At 34.8% G+C, this 13,466-nt stretch overlaps 1 protein-coding gene across 1 annotated transcript; it reads left to right on the forward strand.

Moving 5' to 3' along the window:
• Positions 1 to 3,669: 3,669 nt before the first annotated feature.
• On the forward strand, positions 3,670 to 4,632 carry LOC123231009 (olfactory receptor 13C7-like). The gene has a single exon (XM_044657211.1). It carries the CDS (start codon positions 3,670 to 3,672, stop codon positions 4,630 to 4,632), a length of 963 nt encoding a protein of 320 aa, XP_044513146.1.
• Positions 4,633 to 13,466: the final 8,834 nt, after the last annotated feature.

Here is a 13,466-nt window from a genome sequence, read left to right on the forward strand (position 1 = left end):
TATTTCCTAGACTTAAGAGTATAAAGAGGTAAATGGACTTTCCGGTTATACAAAATCATTCATATTTGGAAATAGAGCTTTTTGAGTTCATGCGCAGAAAAGGAGAGCATAGATAGCTGGAGTTGCATAAGCAGGTGTCAAATCAACTTTTTTTACAATATTTAAGGAGGAACATTACATTTTTCTGATCATTATAGTTACCTGGTTAGTGACAAGGATTTTTTTGAAGAAACAAGGCAACCATTTAGCTCTCTGTAATGATTTAGCTCTTTTTTCCAGAGATATTAGTGAGGCTTTGTTTGGTTTATCAGCCTTTGAGAAATGAGCCAATATAGCTTCTACACGTGCCTCATGGAAACAAAATGTGACAATAAAAATAGATATTTTTGTAAAGATTTTTATAGGGAAAGATATTAACTTGAGACCTGAACTATAGCCATTAATAACCATTACTACCATTTATATAGTACTTTATGGAATATAAAGTATGTATATAACAATTAGCTCATTGGAGCCTCAAAACAAGTGTTTGAGGTAATTAACATGAGTTTTATAATTCCTGTTTTCATATAACAGTTTGTGAACATGAGGTTCAGAAAAGCCCCTAACTCAGGTCATAAAAATAATACTTGGCAGAGTCCAGACTCTTGACTCAGGTCTCTTAGACTCCAAATCCATTCCTTTTTCCACTACCTATCCTGCAGGAACTCAGATGCCACTTAATAGTCTGTTTCGCTGAGTGGGGGATAGTTTCTGTGATTCCCTAAATGACTCATAGCTTTGTCCTGTCCTGTATCAATATCTGGGAGACATAATATCTGAATGTGAGAAATAGCCACAGTTGCTTTGGAGCCTCTTTTACATGTTTTATTATCATAGATCATAGAAAAAAATGTAAAGATTTTCAGATCACCAAGTCCATCTTTCTGTATTAATTGAGGAAAATAAGACCCAAAGGAGTCAATTTGATTTGCCTGAAGCTACCCAGCTAATATGTGGATGAGCCAAGACTTGGAATCTAATTTGGTTTCTCACTGTTGGAGCTTCCATTTATTCTGAATTGTTTAGCTGAAGCTTTATTAGTCAAGTTACCATAAAAATTATCACCTAATTGAAATAGAAAATGTTAATGGGACATTTTTACTCAGCAATGGTATAGGAGTCTTAAACTAGCTCTCTAATAACATCGATGATATTAGATCTGAAGTTTCTTCTCTAGATAGCTTTCCTGAAGACAATAAACTTTATATTGATTAAAAAACCAGTGCCAGATCCCAAACTATATTATTAAGCAATAATTACTCAAACAATTAAAACAATTACCTATTTGACAATTTGTTAATTTTTAAGTTTTGTTAATACATTTTTTCTTAATTAATTTCTTCCCTATACCCTAACCATTCAGCAATTCCTTATAACAAAAATATAAAAAGAAATATATGGAAGCCAGGAGAAGCTAATAAAACCTAATCATTACATCAATACATTCTGAAAGTATATCTAACATTCCAGGTTTATCTTGTCAAACTTGTGTAAAGAAAAGAAAGAGGCATATTTATCATCTTTTCTCTTGGTCAGCTATTAGCATTATGAATAAGCAATCTTCAATTTCTTTTGCAACCACAGTACTTTATTCATTAGATTGGTAGTCATATTTCTAATTCTGCTGACTTCTCTCTATATCACCTCATGTCTTCCCTTATTTCTCTGAATTCTTCATATTCATTGTTTCAGGGTGAAATAATTTTATTTTTTTAACTTTCAAAATTTTATTGATATTTTATTTTTAAATTATAAACATTTACAAATTGTTCCCATCTTATGAAGTCTCTTATATAAAGTAAAGCAGATAAGTAAAATTAATAATACAGCGCCAATGAGAAAATGATTAAAATATTTCTTCTTTGTAGCATTAACTGCACTCTTTTTAAAAATTAACAGAAATATATTTTCTCTCCTTCTTAATCCCTAACTAATTGAAAAAGAAAAGAAAAAGAAATTCTTTTTGACAAACATACATAGTCAAGAAAAATAAATCTTCCCAGTGGCTATATATATATATATATATATTTCATTCTTTGCCCAAAATCCATGTAAAAAATAACATGTTTCATTATTGGTCATCTAGAATCATAAATGCTTATTTTATTGATCATAGTTACTATAACTGTCAAAGTAATTTGTTTCCATATTGTTCTTATTGTATAATTTGTTCTTTTGGTTTTGTTAATTTCATTTTATTTATAAAAGTACTTGGAACTTTTCATTGATATTATAGGATAAATTATACTTTGGTTGTACTGACTTCACTCTGAATCAGTTTATATGACTTTCTGTGTCTCCAAAAAAACTGGCTCCTCAATTCTTTTATCATTAATTCTCCATTAATCTTTACAATTAATCTTATAATTATCTTTACACTACAACTTACTCAATTATTCCTCAATTATTTGCTCTTTTGTTCTTTGCTATTTTATGGAAATGATGTGAAGTGCAATCTCAGAGTTGCTTTCATTTGAATTTCTCTAACTGGTGGTGATTTGTAACATTTTTTTTTCAGATGGCTATAGCCTAGATTTCTTCCTTTGAGAACAGTTTGTTCCTATTCTTAGACCAGGTACCCATTTGGGAATGACTAACTCATAAAAATTTAAATTCACTTTTTATCTCCACTTTTTATTTGATTTGTATACAAAAGAGCACTTTTAAATTTTATCTAAACATTCCTGTATTTTATCTTCAGTGGTCTTCTCTTTTCTTGGTTTGGTCATGAACATTTCTCTTCAGACATCTTATGAGTAATGTTTTCTATGTTCCTCTAATTTGTTTAGGGTGTGAACTTTTGTTATCTAGGTCATCTGCCCATTTGTAGCTTATCTTTGTATAAGGTGTGAAATGTTGATCTAAATCTAATTTCTTCCATACTCTTTATCCAGTCTTCTCACATATTTTTGCCTATGATCTTTGTTTTTAACAAAAACTTGGATATTTGAAATATATAGCTGGTATGTTCCACTGATAGGTCTATTTTTTAACCAGTAGCAAATTGTTTTAATAATGTCTGTTTTTATCATAGTTTGAGATCTGGCACTGGTAATTTCCCTTTAATTCTATTTATTTTCATAACTCTCTTGAGATTCTTGATCTTTTTTCCCTCCATATAAATTTCATTATCTTTTTTTCCAATTCTATTAAGTAACACATGGATAGTTTGATTGATATGGCATCGAATAAGGAATTTTTTCCATTTAAAGCATATTTCCAAATTGCCTCCCCAAATTATTGGGAAAATTCACCATTCCACTATGTCTAGCCGCAGGTAATGAATGGTTCCATCTCTCAGCACCTTTTTCAATTTATTGGATGTAAGCTGAAACCTCAAAGCTATTTTTGCTTGTATTTCCCTTAAAATTAGTAATTTGAGAAAATTTGTATTGCTAACAGTTTACAATTATTCTTCAGATAAATGTTTTTATAATGTTTATTGACAAATTATCCACTGAAGAATGGTTCTTCATCTTATTCATTGCACTATATTCCCATATTCACTCACACATTTGCAGTTTACTTGATATACCATGGGAAAGACATAATGCTTATATCTCTGGAATAAAACTGTCTATTCTCTGTTTGCCTCAGAATCCCTGTGAGTGAAAGAGAACTTCAGAAATGAATGAGACCAGTCATCACACAGTGAAAGAATTCATTTTGCTAAGCCTTTCTGACTACCCAAAGCTGGAGACCATTTTGTTTGTACTGATCTTGTGGATGTACCTGATAATCTTGCTGGGAAATGGAGTCCTCATTACAGTAACCATCTATGACTCCCACTTACACACACCCATGTACTTTTTTCTCAGTAATCTCTCTTTCCTGGATATTTGCTACACAACTTCCTCTGTTCCCCTTATTCTAGACAGTTTCCTCACTCCAAAGAAAACTATTTCCTTCTCCAGCTGTGCAGTGCAGATGTTTTTGTCTTTTGCCATGGGAGCAACTGAGTGTATGCTCCTGAGCATGATGGCATTTGACCGTTATGTGGCTATCTGCAACCCCCTGAGATACCCCGTCATCATGAGTAAGACTACATATGTGTCAATGGCAGCTGGGTCTTGGACAGCTGGGGCTATTGATTCCATAATACAAACATCTCTTGCTGTCCAGTTATCATTTTGTGGTTCTAATGTCATTGACCATTTTGTTTGTGAGATTCTGGCTGTCCTGAAACTGGCCTGCGGCGATATTACTATTAATGTACTTAGTATGATGGGCTCAAACCTCATTTTTCTAGTTATTCCACTGATATCAATTTCTATATCTTATATTTTCATCCTTGCCACCATTCTGAGGATCCCTTCAGCAGAAGGGAGGCGCAAAGCCTTTTCTACTTGTTCAGCCCACCTGACTGTGGTGATTATCTTCTATGGAACAATCTTCTTCATGTATGCAAAGCCTAAAGCCAAAGATTCATTTAATTCAAACAAACAAGACATTGTAGACAAATTCATCTCCCTTTTCTATGGTGTAGTGACACCCATGCTCAATCCCATCATTTATAGCCTGAGGAACAAAGATGTAAAGACAGCTGTGAAGAATATGCTGAGTCAAAAATGCTTTACTGAGAAGATGTGATAGACAATCTATTTAGTGATGATTTTTACCTGAGAAGATACATTTGCTGAATATTTCTTTTTTTAAAAAATTGGTATCAATATGTTTTGTTCCTAAATATCCCCTTGTATATTTCTTTCTCCCTCTGCTATAACAAAGAATATTTTAAAAGAAAAACAATCAACAAAACCCATTAATAAATTGAAAAAATCTGAAAACATATGCAATGCTCCACACTCACAGCCCTCCTACCGTTGCCCTACCCCTAAATGGGTAAATGTCTTCTCTTATCTCTTCTTTAAGTTCTGCTTGTTCCTTGTTAATTCTGTAGCATTCACTTTTTAGGGTTTTAAGCACAAATGTACCATATATTTTGTTAAAGGCTTATTCTGAATCTAATGAGATAATTTTATGATTTCAAATTTGTTTTAATATGATCATACTGATTGATTCTCTAATGCTGAACCATCTTGGTACCCCTGAGATAAATCCAACTTGCTTGTTAATGAATGACTTCTTGGATGAATTACTATACTCTATTTGATGGTATTTAAATTAATTTTTTTTATCTAAGTTCATTAATTATATTAGTCTATAATTCTGCTTCTTTGTTCTATCATTCTCTGGTATATAGACTATTACTTATTAAATTAGTTTGACAGAGTAGTGCTTTCTCAGTTTTTGAAAATTATTTTTGTAGTATTAGCATTAATCTTTCTTTAAATTTTTGATGAATTTCTGCTATAATTCCATCAGCACCAGGACTTCATACATACAAACACACACACACACACACACACACACACACACACACACACACACACATACTTTGTACTTAATTATACCAAAAATTTGATCTCATGTTAGTTTGGTTATTTTATAGTTTGTAATGTTATCATCTTATTTATGTTCTTGGTTTTATCAGCATATAACTTTATAAAATAATTCTTTCACATGTGGTTCCTTCAAAATTCTAAAATGTAAATCACTCCAACTGGTATGAGATAGGTGTCTTTAAGGAAGACAAAAAATCTGATAACAGATATGCAAACTAGTACAAATGAGATTTATTAAAATAGTCAATAATTGTAAGCTATTTTAAGAGACCAAAATGAACATCCAGGAAATATCCATGACCAGTTTACACTATAGTAAAATTCTTACATAAGTAAGAAGCAAAATGTGGTAGTTCTTTCTAAATTAGTCATCCACATGTAGCCAGTCATCAACTTGTCAGAACAAAGATGACAACCAATAATATATAAGAAGAAATAATCATGGGGCAGCTGGGTACCTCAGTGGATTGAGAGCCAGGCCTAGAGATGGGAGGTCCTAGGTTCAAATCTGAGCTCAGACACTTCCCAGCTGTGTGACCCTGGGCAAGTCACTTACCTCCCATTTCCTAGCCCTTACCACTCTTCTGCCTTGGAGCCAATACACAGTATTGACCCTAAGACGGAAGGTAAGGTTTTGTAAAAAAAAAAAAATTAAAAAAAAAGAAAGAACCATGTGCATACATAAGTAGGAAGAAAAATGTGAGGATCCTTTCTAAATCAGTTATTCACATGGAGTCCAGCATCTATTTGTTAGGATAAGGATCAATATTATGAAATCTAGATTATATTAGAAGAAATAATTACATTAGAAGATGTAACATACAATTAAAACCATTATGATACATTTAAATGAATTATAAATGCTGAAAAAAGCAATATAGAATTTGTGTATCAACACTAATTCTTTCTATTTTCTACATAAATCAAAACAATATAAATTAATTTCCATGATAAATAAAGATAAAAATAACATAAAAACCTCTTCAGCCAGCAAACTCAGTTGCCTTACCAAGCAAAGTTTCATGGAAATCAAGGAAAATTTTGATTTACAAAATATTTTATAATCTCTCTCTCTCTCCTCTTTCTCATAATAAATTATAACAAAGCTAAATCACTCTTGCAGGTTTTCACCAATGGATGGGTTTATCAATGAGAGAAAACAACCAATGATTTTCCCCATTGAAACTATACATTTTAAAGAATAAGCATTAGGATAAATAAGTCCCAATGATTAATCTCATGGGGAGAAAGGATATCAGATATATCATTTCCATGTGTACCCTAACATAATCTGCATGTAATACAAATGGGGACAAAATTTCTGAACTAAAAGGTCATTCTGAATTTCATGACAAGGCAATGCCATAAAGAAACTGCCATTTACTTACATATAATAATAAAGGTAGAATAATGGTCTATTATGACAAAGATTTATCTAAACCCTTTAACTCTAGGCATACATATGTAATCAATCTGTAAGCATTCAAATGAAGTATAAGCCAAAAACCAGGCTCTGAGACTTTTGTTTCTGTAAACTCCCTGTTTGAAGTCCAAACAGAACTTGCATTTTTGGCAGACTCTTATGGCATAGGAGGAAATTTCCAGGGCCTACCAGAAATGGCTGAAGGAATCAATTATTGCTTGGGTAACATAATGTCCTTTTTCATGAACGGCATTGCACACCGGATAGTATAGAGCTTTTGTCAGCATGGGTTTACCTAACTCAGAGAAATGTATGCCTCCTAATTGTTTGGCTCCTAGAATTTTTTCCCTTTCCTAAACTTCCTTGTGGTTATAAGCATAATTGAAATTTTCTTCATCCATCAGGGAGAAATTTAGAATGTGAGTAGGACCAAATCTATCTCCAAGTTTTGCTGTCACATCACCCTTATGGTTCCCTAATGAGATGTTGTCTTTCCCAAGTGTGTGACTCCAACACTGCATGACTGCCACCTCTTTAGGCAATTTCACTGCTTCAAGAAGTTGCAGGATGACGACCCTATATGCTATTTCTTTTCCCTCTGATGTTAAGAACCCTCTATATTTCCAGATTTATCTGATGACATGTACAATGTTGAAAGTATACTTGGAATCTGTGAATATGTTGACTCATTTACCTTTTCCAATTTGTGGAGCTCTTGCTAGACTGAGGAGCTCTGCCCCTTGTGCACTCATATGTTTTGGCAATGATGCGTACCACAGTGTATCAGTATGTGTTACTACCTCTGCCCCTGTAAATCATTTCCCTTTGTACAGGTTCCTCCTTTTTACAGAACCATCTGTACACAAGTTTATATCTGCCTTTTCCAAGGGAGTATCCCTCAAATTCTCCCTATTCTTTTGCACTAGTTCTAATGTGTCTTGACAGTTGGGCACTGGTTTTCCTTCCATTGGCAAGTCTGGTATTAGAGTGACTGGGTTTAGCTCTTTGCAACATTTTAAAGTGATGTTCTCGTTGCCTAGTATCACAATTTTATATTGGGAGAGCCATTGTGATGTAAAAGCTTGCAAATTGCTGTTTTTTAACATGTTTTCTATCTGATGTGGGAAATATATGATTAATTTGCATCCAAGTATCAATTCTGATTATTTTTTTTTATCATTAGAGCAATGGCAGCAATGGCCCGGAGGCAATGGGCCATGCCTCTGACCACCATGTCTAATTGAGAATTCTAATATGCCATGCATCTAAATGTTTATCTCAAGGTTTGCACTAATACTCCAGATGCTACTCCTTTATCCTCATGGACAAAAAGATGAAATTTTTCAGAATAATTTGGAAATCGAAAGGCGAGTATAGCAATAATTGTTATTTTAAGCTTTTCTATTGATTTCTTATGTCCTCTCATGAATTCCAGAGGTTCTGAGACTGTCTTTCTGGTCAAATCTGTTAGGCATTTTGATATTAGACTATAACCAGGGATCCATTGCTTACAGAACCCTGTCACCCCAAGTATTGCACATAGCTACTTTTTAGTTGTTGGTATACACAGCTTTTGAATATCTGCTACCCTCTTCTTGGACATTTTTCTTGTGCCTGCTTCCAAGATGAACTCTAGGTATTCTGTCACCCAATGTAATTTGGATTATGACACTTTGTGCTCTCTATTATACTTTTGCATTTGGGGATGCTAAGAGTATATCATCCACATAATGCAACAGCTTCCTTTCTTTAAATTTGATAGTTTCCAGATCTCTTTTTAGAATTTGGCAGAACAATGACCCTGCATCACAGTACCCTTGGAGCATTCTTTGCCAAACTAGTTGGGCTTTTTGCCAGGTGAAGGCAAAGATCTTCTGGTTTTCCTTGTCTAAGGAAATTGAAAAATATACTCTACACAGATAAATGATGCTAAACCATTTGGAACTGCTAGGGATTTCAGAGATTATGGCAGAGAGGCTTGGAATCACACCATGGCATTTTTCACAAAGATGCTTACTGTCCTCAAATCCTGTACAAATCAGCACTGAACTTTGACTGGGCATCTAGCTTTGTGTTTTTGATGGGTGTTATTGGGGTGTGGTATTCTGATATTGTTGGCACTAAGATTTTCTGCTCTAGGAGGCCTTGTATGATCAGAGTTATTCCCTCAACACCTTCTTTACTTAGCCTTTACTGTGGAATTTTTGAAGGGGTATCCTCTATGACTTCTATCTTTACAGGAGTTGCTGACTTTAAAATCCCTACATCTGTGGTTCAGGTTAAGATGGTGGCAGAGTAAGGAACAGCTGCTCAATCTCTCCTAACTGAAGCATACAGGACTCCTCAAGGGGACATAAAAACGAATCCAGACTAACGAAGGGACCCCACAACAGAGCGCAGCATTGAAGGTACGTGGAATCTGGGCATTTCCACGCTATAAAGGGGCGAAACAGCTCTCACTAAAATGCGAGAGGAAGAAGCCCCTCACCCACACCCCACACCACGGACAGCACCAAGGCCAATGCACAAGAGTGAAAGCAGGATTGGGGCACCCAGTAAGTCACTGGCAGCTCCAGGGCTTATACCTGAGAGCTGCAAGATTTAGGACCCCAAGTGGCTAAAGAACGCGCATGGACTTTCTCGAGTGTCTGTGCGGTTGAAGGCAGAGCCCTAGGCATGGACAAAGATCTCGAGCGCAGGCTTGGACGTCGAGTGGGGACTCTGTGCAGATGGGAGTGTGGCTGTGGAAGCAGCCCCTGAGACTGCTGAAGGAGCCTCAGGCAGAGAGGAAGACCAGGGACAACCAGGAGACTCGACCCCAAAGACAAGGAGACCTGAGCCCTCCTCAGGAGCCTAGAAAGAGCAGACAGACCCTGAGTGTGAAGACAAAGCTGAGAAGGGGCGGGGCTAACAATGGTAAGCCAAGAACTCCAAAAGAAAAAGATTATCAAGAAAAACTCTGGAACACTTGACAACTTTTACACAGAGAAAATCCAGACAACAGAGGAGGACAAACAAGTATCCAAACCTTCCCAAAACAATGAAAACTTGTCACAAGCTATTGAAGAGTTCAAAACTGAGATGTTGAGGAAGATGGAAGAGATCTGGCAAGAAAATAACAGTTTAAAAGGCAGAATTTTGCAATTGGAAAGTGAGGCTCAGAAATCAAATGAACTGATAATAAGCAAACTGAACACCAGAAATGACCAGATTGAAAAGGAAAACCAAAAGATTATAGCCAAAAACCAGTCCCTTAAGGCTAGAATTGAGCAATTAGAAGCCAATGATCTCTTAAGACAACAAGAACAAATAAAACAAAGTCAAAAGACAGATAAAATAGAAGAAAACATGAAATATCTCAATGAAAAAGTGACAGACCAAGAAAACCGATCTAGAAGAGACAATTTGAGAATTATTGGTCTTCCAGAAAAAGCAGAAATTAATAGAAACTTGGACTCCATACTTAAAGAAATTATTCAGCAAAATTGTCCTGAAGTTTTACAACAAGAGGGCAATATAGACATTGAAAGGATCCATAGATCACCCTCTACACTGGACCCAGAAAAGTCAACACCCAGAAATATAATAGCCAAATTCAAGAGCTATCAAGTAAAAGAAAAAATCTTACAAGAAGCCAGAAAGAGACAATTCAAATAACAAGCAGCACCAATCAGGATCACACAGGATCTGGCAGCCTCCACACTAAAAGACCGCAAGGCTTGGAATACGATATTCAGAAAGCCAAGAGAGCTGGGCCTTCAGCGACAGATCAACTACCCATCAAAACTGACTATATACTTCCAGGGGAAAGTATGTGCATTCAACAAAATTGAATATTTCAAAGTTTTTGCACAAAAGAGACCAGGACTAAATGGAAAGTTTGATATCCAACCACAAAAATCAAGAGAAACATGAAAAGGTAAATAAGAAACAGAGGGAAAAGAAAGAAAACTCATAATTTTTTAAATTTGACTCTTTAAGGGCTTAAAATAAGATCTAATTATCTGTATTCCCATGTTGAGAAATGCTATGTATAATTCTCTGTAGTGAATTCTATTCACTATTATAATATTCACTATTATAGCAACCAGAAGAATAATTCATAGGGAGAGGACAGGATACTAAATGGTCTAAGATGACATGGGGGGACGGGGGGAAGAAGAGGGGGAATAGTAGGGGACACCAAAAGAAATCTGAATAAATAAGAAAAATAGGATATTCTATTACACACAAAGAGGGCATGGGAAGGGGAGGGGATAAATACTATTATAAGAAGGAGAGGAAGAGAGCATTAAGAGGTAATATTTAAACCTTACTATCAGTGTAATCAACCCAGAGAGGGAATAGAAGCTATATTATCCATTGGGATAAAAAACTCTATCTAACCCTACTGAGAAAGTCAGAAGGGATAAACCAAAGGGAGCAGGGGAGTGGGGAGGTCAAAAAAGGGAGGGGAGAAGAAGGGGGAGGGAATTCATTAGGCCTTTAAAAACAAAAATAGGGGAATAACAAGGGAGGGGGCAGAAAGGGAAGTCAATCAAGGGAGGGGATAAGGGATACTGGCTCAAAGCAAACCACTGGTTTAAAAGAAAATAGTGTAAGAAGAAGGGGTGGGTCTAGGGGAGGATACAAAAATGTCAGTGAATGCACAACTGATAATTATAACTCTGAATGTGAATGGGATGAACTCGCTCATAAAACAGAAGCAAATAGCAGAGTGGATCAGAAACCAAAATCCTACCATATGTTGTCTACAAGAAACATATATGAGGTGGGTAGACATACACAAGTGTAAGGTTAAGGCCTTGAGCAAAATCTTTTCAGCATCAAATGAGAAAAAGAAGGTAGGAGTGGCTATTATGATTTCTGACAAAGCCAAAGTAGAAATAGATATGATTAAAAAAGACAAGGAAGGTCATTACAACCTGATTAAAGGCAGTATAAACAATGAGGAAATAACACTGCTCAATATGTATGCACCAAGTGGTATAGCATCCAAATTCATAAAGGAGAAACTGGCAGAGCTCAAGGAGGAAATAGATAGTAAAACCATAATAGTCGGAGAACTAAATATTCCTCTTTCAGATCTAGATAAATCAAACCAAAAAATAAATAAGAGAGAGGTAAGAGAGGTGAATGAAGTCCTAGAAAAATTAGATTTAATTGATATGTGGAGAAAAATAAATAAGGACAAAAGGGAATACACCTTCTTTTCAGCTGCGCATGGTAGATTCACAAAGATTGACCACGTAATAGGGCATAGAATCATTGCAAACAAATGCAAAAGAGCAGAAATAATAAATGTAACTTTTTCAGATCATAATGCAATAAAAATAATAATTAGTAAGGGCACCTGGACAGGCAAATCAAAAACCAATTGGAAATTAAACAATATGATTCTCCAAAACCAATTTGTCAAAAAAGAAGTCATAGAAACAATCAACAATTTCATTGAAGAGAATGACAATGATGAGACATCCTACCAAACTCTGTGGGAAGCAGCCAAGGCAGTACTCAGGAGAAAATTTATATCCTTGAGTGTATATATTAACAAATTAAGGAGGGCAGAGATTAATGAATTGGGTATGCAACTCAAAAAATTAGGAAGTGAGCAAATTCAAAACCCCCAGATGAAAACTAAATTAGAAATACTAAAAATTAAGGGAGAAATTAATAAAATCCAAAATAAAAGAACTATTGAATTAATAAATAAGACTAGAAGCTGGTATTTTGAAAAAACAGATAAAATAGACAAAGTACTGGTTAATCTAATAAAAAAAGGAAAGAAGAAAACCAAATTGACAGTATTAAAGATGAAAAGGGAGACCTCACCTCTAATGAAGGGGAAATTAAGGCAATCATTAAAAAGTATTTCACCCAATTATATGGCAACAAATATAACAATTTAGGAGATATGGATGAATATTTACAAAAATATAAACTGCCTAGATTAACAGCAGAAGAAATAGAATACCTAAATAATCCCATATCAGAAATAGAAATTGAACAAGCCATCAAAGAACTCCCTAAGAAAAAATCACCAGGACCTGATGGATTCACAAGTGAATTCTATCAGACATTCAAAGAACAACTAATCCCAATACTATACAAATTATTTGATATGATATGCAAAGAAGGAGTCCTACCAAATTCCTTTCATGACACAAACATGGTACTGATTCCAAAGCCAGGGAGACCAAAAACAGAGAAAGAAAACTATAGACCAATATCCCTAATGAACACAGATGCAAAAATCTTAAATAGAATATTAGCAAAGAGACTCCAGCAAGTAATTAAGAAGATCATCCACCATGATCAGGTGGGATTTATACCAGGAATGCAAGGATGGTTCAACATTAGGAAAACCATCCACAGAATTGACCATATGAACAGTCTAACAAAGAAAAATCACATGATTATCTCAATAGATGATGAAAAAGCCTTTGACAAAATACAGCATCCATTCCTATTGAAAACATTGAAAAGTATAGGAATAGAAGGACCTTTCCTAAAAATAATAAACAGCATATACCTAAAACCATCAACAAGCATCATATGCAATGGGGATAAATTAGAAGCTTTTCCAATAAGATCAG

The sequence above is a fragment of the Gracilinanus agilis genome, chromosome 1, assembly GCF_016433145.1.
Source record: "Gracilinanus agilis isolate LMUSP501 chromosome 1, AgileGrace, whole genome shotgun sequence".
Taxonomy (NCBI): Eukaryota; Metazoa; Chordata; class Mammalia; order Didelphimorphia; family Didelphidae; genus Gracilinanus; species Gracilinanus agilis.

Coding starts and splice junctions, on each gene's coding strand:
- LOC123231009 (XM_044657211.1), top strand. CDS start 3,670: ATGAATGAGACCAGTCATCACACAGTGAAAGAATTCATTTTGCTAAGC.